We start from the raw sequence: 18,561 nt of genomic DNA, 5'->3' as shown, positions 1-18,561 counted from the left end.
TGTCCGGACTTGAACCCCATTGAAAATCTGTGATTTGAATTGAAGAGGGCAGTTCATAAGAGCAGACAAAGGATATCAAGGATCTGGAAAGATTCTGAATGGAGTAATGGTCTAAGATCCCTCCCGATGTGGTCTCCAATCTCATAAAACATTTTAGAAAAAGGCTAAGTGTCATTATCCTCACAAGGTGAGGTATTGAAAAAAAGGAAGACAATAATTTTGACCCCTATCTTTAAAAAAAATATATATATATTTCTCTGAACAATAAAACAAAATCATTTTCAAATGTTTTTGAGCATACAATAGCTCAGTATTTTTATTATTTATTTTATAGACTTTTTTTGCTCATCTTTATCAAGTGTGCCAATAATTTTGGACCTGACGGTACGTATCAAAATAATTTACTGAAAACAAAAATAACTGACATAAAAAGAAAGCTCTTGTGCAATAAATTGTGCTAATATATTGTACAAAAATGAATTGAATAAATTAAAATGAGTCTCTAATTACTCTTATTTTCTCTAACTCACAAACTAATTCTAAAATCTTTAAGGAGAGCAAGGTATTTTGTTTCATTTTAAAAAAGCATAACATTTTAGTCACCTTACATTATTCAGCCTTGCAGGCAGCTTGGTGGTTTCCCTGGCCCTCTGCTAGTGGTGGTGCATCCTGGGACAGTTGATATTGATTGTGCCATTTTCTGAGGAGACAGACCGAGACACATTAGTACCCAGCTCACCCCTGCTGAAAAACACATTAACTGCCTGCATTGGGAGCCCTGTCTCGTAACCATGGCAAAGCATGCAGGGAGTAGGTAGGGGTATTAGGCGGCAGCGGGTTCAACACACAGACTCTGGGATTGTCTGTCAAGCTCTCTCCCTGTTTCTCTCCAAATCCCACACAGAGGCACGTACAGGGTCATGCGCACACATATACAATTTGTATTTTTTTTAAAATTCATGCTGCTTCCATCACTCATATGTTACCACATACCTCTTATCTCCCTTAATCTCCATACATAAATATTTTTCCTGTCTATGGAGACGAGAACAAAATATAGAGGTAGGGAAAAGAAAGGGGTAGCAAATCAAGTGGTGCGAAAATAACAAAAGTGCCTGATATACTGTATATTTTAATTATTTCTACAGTTATAGACCTATGCCATATTATTTTATACAGAAGCTGTAAAAGTTCTCAGCTATACTGTAGTGATCCTCCCTAATGAGCAACCTTGCAATTCCCACCAAGTGGGTTAACTCTATTGGTGTGAAACGTAGGGGGCTTGCTTTTCACGCCAGTGACACCCATTAGCGACACACTCCCTCCATTCACTACATTGGTGTCAGAAGTGGGATGGTGGACATGAGGCCATCGAAACGCACGGCCGGACGTGTGAGGGGACTGAGGTGATCAAAGCACGAGACAAGCCTTCCCATTCCGAGGGGTCAGTGTAGCGATCCTCGCTAATGAGCCACATTACAATTCCTAAGTGGGTTAACCCTATTGGCGCAATGCATATAGGGTGTTTTCTTTTCACGCCAGCGCCACAGGTTTATGTCTCTGTTCCTCCGTTTGCTACTCTTACTGATCTTTTTTAAATTAATGTTATTATCTAAAAGATTGCAGTTTCAAGCTAACAGTCTCAAAAACACAGGTACATCTAGCAATTAATAACTAATTAATTGATGAGAGATACATTTTCATGATCCAAAGACCAATAGATCTAGCAGAGTTGGCTGCTGTTGGCACTGTAACAAAACATTCACTCTCCATCATGGACAGATCATCGGTAAGAGAGGAGAAAACTTGGCGGAAGTGGACGCTGATGTGGAGCGTGAATACAATGGCGGGGGAATCAAGGAGAATTGGAATGTTATCCAAAAGAATATAAAACGGAGCAAAGAAGCAGTGATGAGAATGTCCCTTCTTATCTTGTAGGTGTACGTTTTGTTAATTAGGAGCAGCTGATTGGATTGCCAATTTTGAAGAATTTATTTGATATATTCAAACTGGGGGAGAGAGTGCTGGGTAACGTGAAAGCTGTGAGGATCACTAGAGGCGAGCTTGTTTCGATTTTTTTGTTCTTCTGAGTTTTTAGAAGGAACGTGTTTTGCGTCTCACCCGAGTTTGATGTGTCCTGTGTGTCTCTTCGGAACAGGGCACCCCTCACGAGGGTAATATCTGGCGTTTCATTGGAAATCAATGTTGCAGAGATGAATAATATTCCTGGAGTGATTGATACTCATCGGATGAATTGTGGGGTGTACGAAGAAAAAGTGTTATTTTTGGAACCTCTCCCTCCTCAAGTGCATTTGGGATATATAAACTACAGAGAGAACATTTGTTCCAAGACCAATGCAGTGTGATCACTGTAAAGCTTTTGGACATGTTTAAAGTGTTTGCAGAAGGGAGAAGCAAATATGTCCAAGTTGTGGAAAAGATCATATCATGTGTTTTAAAAGTGAGGAAAATATGGCATGTTGCAATTGTGGTGGTAACCAATAAGCCACCTATTTGGAATGCCCAACGAGAATGAGGTGACCTAAGTCAGGGCATTTCATATGCAGCGGCTGTTAAAAGGGTTGAGGTTTCACATAGTGCACCTGAAGAGTCCACGATGGTGGGTAGGTCTTCACTGAAGACTGCATTGGTTGCCGTTCAACAGCAGAACCCAGGTATGTTAAAGGTTAAGAAGGTGGACTTTGTGGCCTTTATAGCCAAGGTGGAGAGGAAGTCCTGGAAAATAGACATCATTGTGGATGCGGCGGAATGTTTCCTGGGACTGAAAGACTTCTTGGCGGAGGAGTTGCATGGAGTATTGTCAAGCCTCTCAGGTCATAGAGCCTGAGAATGAAAAATGAATACATTATTTAACCTTTATTTAACTAGGCTAGTCAGAAGAAGGGAGATATGGGGATTTGAAGGATGGAAGAAGTGGGTGTTTGTGGGTTTTGGTTTTGTCAATGTGGTTTTTATTGTTTTATTTGGGGTGGGATTTAAGTTTGTTTTCCCTATCATGTATGGATTTTATTTTTACCTTGTTTTTTTCAACGTCGTCCAGTTGGTGGCGGTAATACATATTTTGGGGTTGTAGAATGTTCAGATCATCTCTTCTCCAGAGTATCCAGAAGAAGCCCAAGCGTTTTCCCAGGCTTTCAAAGGAAATCAATCTGAGATATGATGCTATTATGCTTTTAAAATTGTTTTAAATAACAATTGCTCAAGTAAAGAACTCTCCACAAGTGTCATCAGTGTCTCGTGAAAGAACAGGGGTCATAGACAACATATGATTTATTTCAGGGAACGGAACTGAAAAACGTTGTTTTACTTGCCTTTAGTTGTAGGGACTTCCCCTTTAATAGTAGGGAAATCAGCTCGCACCCGCCAGAACGTCCGGTTGAAATTCAAATCTCTAGCTAGCGAAAAAAAAATACAACAAAGACCGATTAAACATCTGGCGACTTTCATGACAAACGATATCTGATAGAAGTGTGAACAGCACCAGCTAAACCAGGATTTTACCAAGGTGAGGATTGGGCTATTTTCATTACACTAGTTTAGCTAGCTTGAGATCCAGGGCTGTCGCAAGCGCTCGAGCTAATACTAGCATTGTAAAGATAATTAGCTAGCTACGTAACTGGCTATGCTACATAGTTTGCTAGCTTATTTTAAAATCAATTTACTTAGGTAGCTAGTTCACCGTGGTCGTAGAAGATGAATGTGATGTTGCTTCGAACATCTGGTAAAGTTAGCTACTAGTCACCAAAACAGTCACTGAATCAGTATAACCTTACTAGCTAGCTAGATTTCAGCATCGCTTCAATGCATCAACTTTAGTTTACTTATGGAGGAGAAGAAGACTGTCATATCAGATGTTGTTTATTGTGCACCTTTCCATATACATAATTGCAACGTGACCTATCACAAAATGAAGAAACTGCAATGAGTAAACACAATCTGTGTTTACAATGTGCATATTACAAGACATGTTAGGCTGGACACATTACATTTTTAACAATACTTTTTCTGATAAAACTAGTTCATTGCATCCGCCATGGAGCCCAGTTATATAATATTACAATATGTCCCAGCTGCTTGCCTTAGTTTTGAAGTAATCACGAAAAAACAGGCCTTATTTTAGGGCATTTTCCCGTTTCCTATTAGTTCTATTGAGCACGGTGGCACCAACTCGCTTTCTGACCGTTCTATTCCCAGCCTATTGTTCTGTCACGCCGCCTGCTTCGCTATGGTTGGCAATGAGACCTGCCCACGTTGTTGGTAGTTAAAATGTAAACCACAACAAAACATTACTCATTGAACTCTGAGGTCGCCCCATTGTCTCCTATAGGGAAACATAGGCATATCTATCTATTTTGCCAAATATCTCGCAATGTGCATATTTAGGGTTTTTCAAATTTGACACAATTTTTATCATGAGAATCTCTTTCTAATTATGTAAGGCTGGGCAGCGTACTCTGCTGTCATCGATCACTAGACCAGAAATAGTCAAAAGTTGCCCTTTTTCCCCCTACCTCCTCGTTATGCAGACATACTCACACTTGGCACCATCGAGGTGCGGATGTTTACTTTCTACACCAGTTATTTTTCAGTTTCATCCTAAGGACAGATTGTAGTGGTAAAATAAAAATGGATACATTTTTTGAGATACATTAAAGGGATACAAAAAATGGAATTATAGGCGTCACCCTGGTCAGAAGAAGCTCTGTGATTGTTCAATTCCATTCATATGCTAGTGTTCCAGCTTAGCTAATGTTCTTTTGCCATGTTTCATCCTTGGGAATTTTGACTCGTTCTATTGTCCAGCCTAGACATGCTAGCTACACTTTCTCGTGCCCACGTAGGCCAGTTTTATGAAGGGGTGCACGAGTAACATTTTGTTTTGTATTGTAACCTTCTCGATATGACCTTTACAGTGGGAAGCCCTAAGTAGTTCACAAGACCTCCTAGGAAGTGAGCTGGAAGGAAAGAAAGGAGCCAGGTTGCGAGAAAACATATGAAAGAAGAAGCAACGATGTCAGAAGGGGCAACGGTGTTGGAAAAAGGGGCAACGGTGTTGGAAAAAGGGGCAACGGTGTTGGAAAAAGGGGCAACGGCGTCGGAAGAAGGGGCAACGGCGTCGGAAGAAGGGGCAACGGCGTCGGAAGAAGGGGCAACGGCGTCGGAAGAAGGGGCAACGGCGTCGGAAGAAGGGGCAACGGCGTCGGAAGAAGAGGCGATGGATGCCACTGGTACTGGTAGTGAAGAGGAGTTAGGTGAAGCCTTGTCTAATGGCAGCCCCATACCACCTAAGAGGGGTAGGCCCAAAGGATCAGGCTCCAAGAAACCTAAGATACTGAGGGTGCTAGACAAGCGGCCAATGGGCAGGCCACGTAAAGTGATTGACCCTAATGCTGTTTCAGTAGAGACAACTGCACCTTTGAAGCGTGGCCGGCCCAAAAAAGTTCAACAAAAAAAAAAAATGGGTAGGCCGAGGAAGAACCTGCTGTCACCCGAGGAGGAAGAGGAGAGAAAGATACTGGAAAGCCAACCTAAGGGACCTAGAGTGTGGAAGCCGCTCGGAAGGCCGCGCATCCATCCCCGCGTGGATCCCCCCGCCACACCCACCTCTCCCGAGCCACGGGTAAGAGGCCGTCCACGCAAGGCAATAACAGGTAGAGGTGCCCACTTACGGAAGAACCCACCTTCAACTTCTAAAGTTTCAAAGCCCCCCGCTAAAGATGATTCCCCGCGAAAGAGCGGCCGCCCCTTAGGCTCCTTCAAAGCCAAGAGAGCAGCAGAGGAGGATAGGTCCAACAGTGCACCCTCAGCCAAACAGGGGTGCACTGTTTCTCCAATAGTAAGGCTTTACCGCTGCTCCAACGGTAAAGCAAATGTGTTAGATGAAGCTGCCTTCCAAGCCCAGAGGCAAAGAGGCAGGAGAAAGTCTGTGAAAGTTGATTATACAGCTTATGATTCAGAGGAGGAAAATGAAGATGCAGAGAGAAGTGAGGATGAAGTCTTTTCTTCAGTAGAAGATGACAAAGAAGAGGAAATAAAACCACGTGATGGTCGTGGCAAGGCTAGTAACCCTGGTAAGGTAGCGGCAGCCATTAAGAAAAAAGTAGTGGTTGTTCCTAAGAGGCAGGGCAGAAAGCCTTGCTCTATCAAAAAGGTAAAGTAAAAAGAACCTAGGTGGAGCAGACTGAATGACTATCAGTAGCATCTTGTAAGATGTTTTTTTAAAACATTTTATTATCTCTTACCCAACTCTTTCTTGTTTTCTCAACTAACCTATGTGTCGGTTTGCTCTTGTTGTTATTTTTTATGGTTTGATGCCTTTGTGGAAACCATGTGAAAAAACAAGTACTTTTTGTACTTCCTTGGTCATCCATAGCTTGAATGATGTGAAGACAATTTCATTGACAGTTGTTAATCTTGTATTGGTCTGTTTAGACTTATCCCATTTTAGATTTTTTCACTGGTACTGTCATTGATACGGTTTCTAATTCCATGCACATCCTATAGTTGATGATATTCTCATTGAGGTTTGTTAATCTTGTATTGGTCTGTGCAGATTTGTCCAAATAAGATCAAATGGTTTAAATCAATTGAATTAGTTAAGTATTTTGTTTTTTGTTTTATCTCTCCTTAATTAAGCTCTTTAGTTTTCAAATTGCTAATGTCTTATTTTGTTTGCCTTAATTGCCAAAGCTTTGAATGTAACAACTTCCCCTTCCCAGCTATCTTTGTTTCGATACAGATGTTGTTACTATCACTATCATGGCACCCCTTTACCTACAAAGTGCACTACTTTTGACCAAATCCCCGTGGACCCTGGTCAAAAGTAATGCACTATAAAGGGAATATGGTGCCATTTAGGACGGTACCATAATCATAGTTGTATTTTCTTTCACTTGGTTCATTGCATACTTCACCTCGTGGAGTCAAGACGGTAACTGTGAACTTCCAATCCAGCATCCTTTAAGATTTCTCTTAGAAGATGTATGGTTATTGACTATTGTGATGGGTTTTGTTTGCCAGTATCATCCTTGTAATTCACTCAACATCACTCCTCACAGTTCTTTTTAAGACTTTTTATGTCAGCTCTTTTTAATAGTTTTTTTTTTATCACTTTGCTTTCATCTGGCGTGGATGGCTTGGTTTCACAGACTCTGGGGTGATGTTGTGTGTAAGTGTTCAAGATTGTATGTTAAACATGTCTTCATCTAGCCTGGTATTTGTTTATTTAATTAATTCTGTGCTGGACCATGATATCAACAGTTCATACTGCATTACAACTTGGTCAATTATGTAATTATAAAAATAGTAATTGAGGTACACAACAATCTATAATTTGTATGAATTCATGTTCCTGTGACCAAAGCTTGTTAGTTTCATGGTTTCAACTTGGTCTGTTCTTATGCTATGTTGCTTGGATTAATACAATGTTCTTGGCTTGTAACAATGTTTTTGAAGATGCAGTTAGAACTATAGAGATACATACTGTACGTTTTACCTATGTATTTATCTCTGTGATCAGAAACAGGTCTGTGAAACCTCCCCAACATTCGTTTGAGGGTAATGTGAATTTCAGTTTTGTTAGAGACAGCAAATATTTAGAAAGTTTCATGTAATAAAGTGAAATGTCAAACTTTGTTTTTGATGTTTTTTAATCTCAATAAAACCTAAAATATTACTTATTTTGTCTTTTATTTGGTATTGTTGTAAAGCTTAATTGTTTGAAAAGCAGAATGTGGGAAATAAATAGAAGATTTGATAAACATTTCTTCCTGGCTGGTCAGGATCAAAAAGTTGGTGGTGGAATGTTCACACCATTTATTGGACCCACTCAGTGCGTATCTCATTAGCCTCATGGCAGCAACATTAAGACTTCTTAAAATGCTACAAAAAAAATCTAAACCAAAGAGAATTACTACTTTATATAAATAATATAAGGTGGAGAACATAGATAAATGGTTGAAGCTTAAGTAACTTAATGTGAAGAACATAACATTGTAAAGAATGTAGAATGATTTAGCGCTAGAGTCTACAGTGCAATCAGAAAGTATTCAGACCCGTTCACTTTTTACACATTTTGTAACATTACATACTTATTCTGAAATGGATTAAAAACAACCCTCATTCATCTACACACAATACCCCATACTGACAGAGTGAAAACTGTTTTTTAGAAATATTTGCAACTCTATTAAAAATGTATAACAGAAATACCTTACTTACCCTACCTAAGATAAGTATTCAGACCCTTTGCTATGAGACTAGAAATGGAGGTTCAGGTGTATCCTGTTTACATTGATCATCCTTAAAATGTTTCTACAGCTTGATTGGAGTACACCTGTGGTAAATGCAATTGATTAGACATGAGGAAAGGCACACATCTGTCTATATAAGGTCCCACAGTTGACAGTGCATGTCAGAGCAAAAACAAAGCCATGAGGTCGAAGGAATTGTCCATAGAGCTCCGAGACAGGATTGTGTCGAGGCACAGATCTGAGGAATGGTACCAAAATATTTCTGGAGCATTAAAGGTCCCCAAGAACACAGTAGCCTCAAATTGTTCTTAAATGGAAGAAATTTGGAACCACCAAGACTCTTCCTAGAGCTGGCCGCCTGGCCAAACAGCAATCGGGGGAGAAGGGACTTGGTCAGGGAGGTGACCAAGAACCCAATGATCACTCTGACAGAGTTCCTCTGTGGAGATGGGAGAACCTTCCAGAAGACAACCATCTCTGCAGCACTCCACCAATCAGGCCTTTATGGTAGAGTGGCCAGACGGAAGCCACTCCTCAGTAAAAGACACATGACAGTCCCACTTGGAGTTTGCCAAAAGGCACCTAAAGGACTTTCAGACCATGAGAAACAAGATTCTCTGGTCAGATGGAAACAAGATTGGACTCCTTGGACTGAATGCCAAGTGTCACGTCTGGAGGAAACCTGGCACCATCCCTACTGTGAAGCATGGTGGTGGCAGCATCATGCTGTGGGGATGTTTTTCAGTGGCAGGGACTGGGAGACTAGTCAGGATCGAGGGAAAGATGAACAGAGCAAAGTACAGAGAAATCCTTGATGAAAACCTGATCCAGAGCACTCACGACCTCAGACTGGGGAATGGTTCACTTTCCAACGGGACAACAACCCTAAGCACAGAGCCAAGACAACGCAGGAGTGGCTTCGAGACAAGTCTCTGAATGTCCTTGAGTGGCCCAGCCAGAGCCCGGACTTGATCCAGATTGAACATCTCTGGAGAGACCTGAAAATGGCTGTGCAGCGACGCTCCACATCCAACCTGAAAGAGCTTGAGAGGATCTGCAGAGAAGAATGGGAGAAACTCCCCAAATACAGGTGTGCCAAGCTTGTAGTGTCATATCCAAGAAGACTCAAGGCTGTATTTGCTGCCAAAGGGTCTGAATATTTATGTAAATTTGAAATTTCAGTTACTTTTTAAAATCTAAAAACGTCTTTGTTCTGTCATAGGTTATTATGTGTTGATTAAAGATATATTTCAATACATTTTAGAAAAAGGCTGTGATGTAACAAAATGTAGAAAAAGTCAACGGGTTTGAATGCTTTATATGGTGTTATTTCTTGAATGACTGTGGTCTAAATACCCAGCAGCCATTTTTACTCGGCCCATTCCATTGGTCCCAATACAAAACACTGTAGGCCTATAAATTGGCATGTGGGCATACTCAGTAAGGTCTGTAGAATCTATTTGTGGTGTCATTTCATGGGGCTCTGAATAATACAGAGTGTTGCTGGCAATGTCCCCTCAATCTTTTGGGACACTGAGCCCATTTTAGGTCTTATGAGTGTAAACTTGAACCTTGTGAGTATTTTTCTGCAACTTCCTGTGCACGTTTACAGTGGACACTGAGGCTGTACACTTACAGTTTTGGACAGTAACCAATAGGCTATTGTGGCTATTTGAGCATAATGTACGCCTACCAACAAAACCAATGGAGCAAATCCCATAACATTCTGACATGGAAATAGTTTTTGATTAGATAGTTTTCTATGATATAGCCTATATGTGGTGTTCAATGCAGGCCTACATTGCATGTGACTTTTGATAACGTTTTTACATTGTGAAGGACTTTAATTAATACCTTTTTTACTTGTTCTGTAACACCATGGGCCGAATAAGTGACTAAATTGTATAGTCTAATGATGCAAGAAACCACTTTACAAAATAAAAGTTATTATTACCATACAGAAATACAACACAATGCAATCACCTATTTTGTCATCTATTTGGCCCATGGTGTTACAGACCAAGTAAACAATCATGAATTAAAGTCAAGCCCTTCATAATGTAAACATTTTATTTAAAGTTGCATGCAATGACTACTACATATAGGCTACGGTAGGTTATATCATGGAAATAGCTTTTGATGTCTATGTGAAAATGTTATGGGATTTTCTCCATTGGTTTTGTTGGTGGCTTACCTTATACTCAAATAGCCACAATAGACTATTGGCTACTTTCTAAAACTGTAAGCCTTAGTGTTCACTGTGAAGTTGCACAATTCTCACAAGTTTCAAGTTCTCTCACGAGACCTAAAATTTGCTCGTTGCCCCAAAAAATTAGAGGGAACATTGCATCCAGGTCCTTGACTGTTGTGTCACAAGCCGGCTCATAGCCTGTGACAAAAATGAGGGGACACAAACAGGTATAGGCCAATTCAAAAGTGTTCTTTATTATTAAACAAACTATTAACTTAAACTAAGAAATAGGAATGAGGTGTGGATGTATCATAATGTAAGGTGTATGTAAAGTGCATGGATGCGTGAATATGTGTGTGTGAACATGACTGAGTGAAAACTATGCAAAACTACAAAGGAACAAACAAATCATGAGCAGACCTGGAGGAGCAGAGAGGGAGAGAGAGCAAGAGAAAAGTGATTAATGACAACTTTATACCCTGAGCCCAATCACTAACGACCCTCCTCTGCCTGCAGGAGGAACCACCCCCTGCACGGCAGAGGAGGAGCCGTGACACCCCCCACCTTAAAATGAGGGTCCCACCCTCAACCCAACTTCCTCCAACATATTCAAAATAATTCAAATTTCCCAAAAACAAATAAACAACAAAAATACCAATCCCGGCTCCTAGCAGTAGCCCCGTGTCCCCCAGCTGACTGTCCGCCCCTCAAACTCAGCAGCCCTGGTACCTGGGGAGCAATTTAAGAGAAAAGAGGCGCAGACAGCCCGTAGGGGTCAGCAGAGAAAAGATACAAGCTAGGTTAAAGGAGCACGGGACAGAGCATCAGCAATGATATTATCCTTACCACCAATGTGCCTAATATCAAGGTTGAATGGTTGCAAGAACAAAGCCCAACGCATCAGGCGCTGGTTGGGGTTTTGCAGGGACCTCAGAAAAACAAGTGGGTTGTGGTCAGTGAACACAGTTAAAGGGGTCAAACCAGAACAACATAGACCTCGAAGTGCTGTAAAGCCCAAATGAGACCTAAAGCCTCCTTTTCAATTACAGAATAGTTTTTCTGATACTTATTAAATTTTCGGGAGAAGAAACTGACTGGACACTCAACCTTGTCGTCATTCTCCTGGAGAAGAACAGCCCCAGCACCGATTTGACTGGCGTCTACCTGCAATTTGAAAGGTTTCCCAAAATTTGGTGCTGCCAACACAGGTGCCAAACACAAAAGAGTCTTAACTGCATCAAATGCCTCTTGACACTGGGTGGACCAGATAAATTCAGCCTTGGCCTTCAACAGATTGGTCAGTGGGGACACTACTACCGAAAAGTTTACAAAAAGCACGGTAGTACCCCGCCATTCCCAGGAAGCGCATCAGTTCTTTCTTTGTAGAGGGCTGTGGGAACTGCTTCACAGCCTGAACCTTGGCTTCTACGGGACAGACAAATCCCTGACCAACAACCTTGCCTAGGTATGTGACTGTAGTTTTGGCAAACTCACATTTTGCCAAATCAATACCTGTGTCCAACATAGACTGCATCTCTGTTTCCAGTTTTAGTCTCTTCTCCTCAGATACACGATAAAATCTGTGTTTGATAGGCTTAGCATCTCCGATGTCTATATCATGTTCAATTAAGTGGGTTTGTGATGAAGTGTCAGAAAACAAAACAGGGTAGTTTCTAATAAGAGCTACCAATTCATCACGTTTCTCAGAGTCTAAATGATCTACCAAAACCCCAAGGTTTTTCTTACTTGTACACTGACACGTATGACAAGTTTTAATAAACTGAGATACATCCCGCTTTAAACGTGGCCAGAAAAAATAACGAAGTATACGATCATACGTTTTACGAACACCCATATGACCTGCCACATCACCATGTGAAGTTTGCAACACTTTCTCGCAAAGTAGTAGGTACAACTATTTGAAAGACTGGTTCTCCTAGACCCTGATCATAGTGTGGAACCCATTTCCTGACCAACAGCCCATCAAGAATAAAATAACACTGAGCACTATTCCTCACCACTGAATCAGGAACCACTTTATCAAACAGATCAGCCAAAGTAGTATCAGCCTTTTGCTCAGCCATCAATGAATCTCTAGAACTAGTCAACTGTTCTGTCTGGAGTTTGACTGGCAACTCAAGACTTTCTGGCTTACTCTCAATCTCCTTACGAGAGGCTGCGCGGGTAACCGCACAAACTGGAAATACCTCAGGAGACACACAGTTCTGATCCGGAGATTCCCTTGCAGGGGACACTGAAGGTTGCTTCTTACAGATGTTTAATTTGCCATCTGCCCACACCTTACTACCTGCCAAGTCATTCCCCAAAATCATGTGGACTCCCTCTACTGGCAACTGGGGTCTAACCCCAACATCTACATCACCCTCTACCAGACCAGATTTTAGGGTAACTTCATGTAAAGGACAAGAGAATGGAACTAAACCCATACCACATACCATTACACAACGGCCAGTATCAGACTCTTTAGAGAACGGCAAAACAGATTCCAGAATAAAAGAATCTAAAGCTCCAGTGTCTCTTAGGATCTTGATTTTAACATTCTGGTTGCCATCTACCAGGGACACTACACCATCTGAAATAAAGGCTGAAAAATCACAGCGGGAAGACTGAGAATCAAACTCAACTAGTGGCTGAAACAGCTCACCCTGGTGGTCAGAGGCTGTAACAGGACTTGCCATCACAACAGGTTTAACTTGAACTGACTGTTTTGATTTAAGCAGAGGACAATTTTTCTTCCAATGTCCTTCAACTAAGCAGTAGCGACAGGTATTAGCATTAACCGGTGCTTTAAGTCCTCCAGACCCAAACTTCTGCCGAGGCCTTTGGAAAGAATCTCCAAAAAAAGGTGACCTCCTATTCCTAGGAGTAAAGTTATTTTTATGGTACATGTCACTGTTTGACTCAAAATGGCTTTTATGTGTTAGCCTGTACTCATCTGCAAGGATTAATGCATCACTTGGAGACTTAACTTTACGTTCATTCATGTATGTAGCAACCTGGTCAGAAACAGAATTTTTGAACTGTTCTAACACAATCAAATTAGACAGACCCTCAAAAGTACTAACTTCAGAAGCTGTACACCAACGATTAAATGCAGAAGTCAGATCACAAACAAACTCAGAATAGGTTTGTGAATCTAACTTTTTCCTGTAACGAAAACGTTGACGATATGCCTCTGGCACAAGCTCGTAGACCTTCAGAACTGCTGATTTAACTTTAGCATAAACTTTACTGTCAGCTACACTCAGTGCTGCAAAAGCCTCACGTGCTTTACCTGTAAGTACACATTGCAACAACATAGTCATGTCCAAATCTGACCAAGCTCTAGCTTCCGCAATACGCTCAAATAAAGTAAAGTATGTGTCTGGATCTGACTCATCAAATTTAGGCAACAAATGAAGATTCTGTGAAACATCAAACTGTGGTAGTCTTTCCGGTCTATTAGCATTTCTCAATTGCTCTATCTCTAATTGCATTTGCAACAGTTCCCTCTGCTGCTCAAAAGTTAATGAAGGGCTAGACTGAAAACTTGCACCCTCACTACTAGCAGACTGACTGCCAAAAACACCCGTTTCCCTAAGACCCTGCTTTAAGCTAGTTTTAACAGTCTCTTTAATTTTTTTATCAACAATCTCAATCTGATAATGTTCAGCAATTTCAATTAACTGCTCCTTAGTACACAACTCTAAGGCTACCTCTGAAGGAGCTTGAACAAAACTACACAAAATGGAAGACATTTTCCTCAACCAATACAACTATTACAAAATGCTCAAAAAAACACAACTCACCTGCTGTCAATCTGGGTTCAAGGACAGGAGCCACACCCCACTATCCTCCAAAAACTACTAACTAACTGGCCCTGGTCTTCGTGCAGTCACATGTGGTGGGGTTTTATGCACACAAAACCAGTGGAGTTGAAAAGACAACCAGAAACTGGCGGCCCTCCCATAACCACGGAGGTGCTCCCGAGCCGATGTAGGGGAAAAGGGAAAGGGATGCTCTACCCACGTTCACTGCCACCTAAAACAAAAACACCACAAGCCTCCTATGGACACTTGCTGATATGCCTGAACAGGAGAGGACTCCCACCTGAACAAAACCCAGAAAAACACAGAGTGAATTGCTTAGCTACCAAGCTAACTGAACCAAAAGAACACATGGCTCAACTCTCTCTTAAACAAAATTGGCCCAACCAAAACATCCACTCAAAAAAAAAACATTGTCAATCTGAACTAAACTAACCCAAGTTAACTACTATCCCGGACGAGTCCCCACTTGTCACAAGCCGGCTCATAGCCTGTGACAAAAATGAGGGGACACGAACAACAGGTATAGGCCAATTCAAAAGTGTTCTTTATTATTAAACAAACTATTAACTTAAACTAAGAAATAGGAATGAGGTGTGGATGTATCATAATGTAAGGTGTATGTAAAGTGCATGGATGCGTGAATATGTGTGTGTGAACATGACTGAGTGAAAACTATGCAAAACTACAAAGGAACAAACAAATCATGAGCATACCTGGAGGAGCAGAGAGGGAGAGAGAGCAAGAGAAAAGTGATTAGTGACAGCTTTATACACTGAGCCCAATCACTAACGACCCTCCTCTGCCTGCAGGAGGAACCACCCCCTGCACGGCAGAGGAGGAGCCGTGACAGTTGTCATCCCCACCCATACCATCAGAACTATCATCCAGTGTTGAGGGAGCGAAGAAGGCGAAGGTACAGTAGTGAATAACAAAAGTAAGGATGTGTCGGAGTGGAAAGTTGTAATGGTGTTTGACACCCTATTCGATTAACCCAGGTATTCCCACACTGGGGGTACGCGCAATAACGTTGAGTACGCCAAATAAAATAAAAGTTATTCAGATTTTCAAACGTTTATATTTTCCAATGGGGTTATACATTAGGGTGAGTTTTTATTTCTCGCCTGAGTAGTCTCGTTTCACTGCCAAAAATAAAATTAAACCATCTAGTGTTCAGCGAAATAACAGCACAATGTCAAATACAGGTAGCCTAGTCAAATAATTAACATCCAATCACATTAACCGTTACTCTCTCGCGGGAATTCCACTAACGGTCCGTATGTAGGGAAACGTAGCTGCTGCTCATGTTGGTATCTGTACTGATGGCGCAAAAGCCATGACAGGGAGACCTAGTGGAGTGGTAACACGCATGCAAGCAGTTGCTCCCGACGCCACTTGGGTACACTGCAGCATCCCCCGAGAGGCTTTTGCTGCCAAGGGAATGCCTGACAGCTTGAAAGACATTTGGACACTACAGTGAAAATGGTTAACTTTGTTAAAGCAAGGCCCCTTAACTCTTGTGTATTTTCTGCACTATGCAGAATGGGCAGCGACCTGTGACGCTTTTACAAAGTACAGGAGTGCGCTGGTTATCAAGGGGCAAAGTATTGACACGTTTTTTTAAATTGAGAGACGAGCTTAAAGTTTACTTTACTGACGATAATTTTCACTTGTCTGACCGCTTCCATGATGACGAGTTTCTCACACGACTGGCATATCTGGGTGATGTTTTTTCTCGCCTGTATGATCTAAATCTCGGATTACAGGGACTCTTCGCAACTATATTCAATGTGCGGGACAAAATTGAGGCTATGATTAAGAAGTTGGAGCTCTTCTCTATCTGCATTAACAAGGACAACACACAGGTCTTTCCATCATTGTATGATTTTTTGTGTGCAAATGAACTCAAGCTTACGGATAATGTCAAATGTGATATAGCGAAGCACCTGAGTGAGTTGGGTGCACAATTACGCAGGTACTTTCCCGAAACGGACTACACAAATAACTGGATTCGTTATCCCTTTCATGTCCTGCCTCCAGTCCACTTACCTATATCTGAACAAGAGAGCCTCATCGAAATTGCAACGGTTCTGTGAAAATTGAATTTAATCCGATTTCTGGATTGGGTTGCACTCAGAGTATCCTGCCTTGGCAAATCACGCTGTTAAGACTCTGATGCCCTTTGCAACCACGTACCTATGTGAGAGTGGATTCTCGGCCCTAGCTAGCATGAAAACTAAATACAGGCACAGACTGTGTGGAAAATGATTTAAGACTGAGACTCTCTCCAATACAACCCAACATTGCAGAGTTATGTGCATCCTTTCAAGCACCCCTTTCTCATTAACCTGTGGTGAGTTATTCACAATTTTTAATGAACAAATAAGGTTTTATATATAAGATGGTTAAATAAAGAGAAAAATTATTGATTATTATTATTTGTGCCCTGGTTATTGAGTGCGCTGACCCTGGTGCTAGAAGGGGTACGCAGCTGGAGGTTGAATGTTTGAAGGGGATGCGGGACTACAGAAAGTTTGGGAACCACTGGATTAACCAATGCCATTACGAAAGAGGTAGGTGAAGTCACATTAGCCTGGCCTATTGGTAAGGCACACTTGTTAATATTCTGTGCTGACCATGTTCAGCAAGGAAAGATTTTCCAAATGGAAACTCTCAATGGGAAGAAAATCACAAGTCATGTCCCTGGAGCTTCGGCTAAGATGAGGGGGATCATTTCTAGGGTTCCACTTTCTATGTCCATCAATTATTGAAAAGAAAATGTAGAGGGGTGCATAGTGGTTGGAGCCAAAAGTCTATTCAGTAAGAAAGAGCAGCAAAGAAGTGAAAGTCAGTACTCTTAATGTTTGAGAAGGTTCTGCCTGAGACACCTTCTCAAATAGAAGTGCTTCCTGGCTTTCACTGTTAGAGTTTGGCCCACCTCCATTAAGGTGTTTTAAATGCCAAAGAATGGGACATGTAGTGGCTCTGTGCAAAGGAAAGAAAAGATGTGCCAAGTGTGGAGGGGAACATGATTATGGTGAATGTGGGAAAAATGTCAAGGCTAACTATTATAATTCTGAGGGGAACACAGTGGTTACGAGAAATCTTGCTCTCACAAATGTGCCGTGTCAAAGGACAAATGATAGTTCATCAGATTGACTTCATAGCTTTCTTTGGAAAGGTTATCAACCTGAGTGCGTTTGTGGAAAGAAGAACTGCTAAATTGAAGATCATTGTGGAAGCAGAAACAGAGTTTTAAGGAGTAACAGATGTCACTGTCACCATGATTGTTGATATGTTGACTCCTGATAATACTAATGATGGAATGTTATTGTCACCATGATTGTTGATATGTTGACAACTAATAATACTAATGATGGAATGTTACTGTCGCCATGATTGTTGATATGTTGACTCCTAATAATAATAATGATGGAATGTTACTGTCGCCATGATTGTTGATATGTTGACTCCTAATAATACTAATGATGGAATGTTACTGTCGCCATGATTGTTGATATGTTGACTCCTAATAATACTAATGATGGAATGTTACTGTCGCCATGATTGTTGATATGTTGACAACTAATAATACTAATGATGGAATGTTACTGTCGCCATGGTTGTTGATATGTTGACAACTAATAATACTAATGATAGAATGTCTCAGTATGATGATAATTACAGTTATGGTTTTTGTCATCCTTCAGTGGAATGCCAGAAGCCTTATTGCTAACTGACTTGCCTTGTTAAATAAAGGTAAAATAAATATCTCCCTCTCTAACTTTAAGCATCAGCTGTCAGAGCAGCTTACCAATCACTTTACCTGTACACAGCCATTCTGTAAATAGCACACCCAACTACCTCATCCCCATATTATTACTTACCCTCTTGCACCCCAGTATTTCTACTTGCACGTCATCATCTGCACATCTATCACTCCAGTAATAATGCTAAATTGTAATTATTTTCGCCTCTAGGGCCTATTTATTGCGTACCTCCTTACTATTCTACATTTGCACATTAATGTGTATATAGATTTTCCTATTTTTCTTTTCTTTTGTGTTATTGACTGTACGTTTGTAACTCTGTTGTTTTTGTCGCACTGCTTTGCTTTATCTTGGCCATGTCGCAGTTGTAAATTAAAACTTGTTCTCAACTGGCCTACCTGGTTAAATAAAGGTGAAATAAAAAATAAAAAGCCTTATTTCTAACTGTCAGGAGTTTAAGAAACGTGTCATTGATTTAGAGATCAAACCTGATGTGATAT

At 41.0% G+C, this 18,561-nt stretch overlaps 1 protein-coding gene across 1 annotated transcript; it reads left to right on the top strand.

Annotated features, from left to right (window-relative positions):
• The first annotated feature begins 1,592 nt into the window (after positions 1-1,592).
• Positions 1,593-7,696, top strand: LOC129819606 (uncharacterized). Its single transcript, XM_055875998.1, has 2 exons — positions 1,593-3,526; positions 4,935-7,696. Exon 2 carries the CDS (start codon positions 5,015-5,017, stop codon positions 6,179-6,181), a length of 1,167 nt encoding a protein of 388 aa, XP_055731973.1. The 5' UTR covers positions 1,593-3,526; positions 4,935-5,014; the 3' UTR covers positions 6,182-7,696.
• The last annotated feature ends 10,865 nt before the right edge of the window (positions 7,697-18,561 follow it).

Source organism: Salvelinus fontinalis, chromosome 22 (genome assembly GCF_029448725.1).
Source record: "Salvelinus fontinalis isolate EN_2023a chromosome 22, ASM2944872v1, whole genome shotgun sequence".
Lineage (NCBI taxonomy): Eukaryota > Metazoa > Chordata > Actinopteri > Salmoniformes > Salmonidae > Salvelinus > Salvelinus fontinalis.
The sequence above is the reverse complement of the archived record's forward strand: the minus strand, read 5'-3'. Positions and strand labels throughout refer to the sequence as shown.

Excerpts from the sequence above, each read along its gene's own strand:
- LOC129819606 (XM_055875998.1), top strand. The coding sequence starts at position 5,015 with ATGAAAGAAGAAGCAACGATGTCAGAAGGGGCAACGGTGTTGGAAAAA.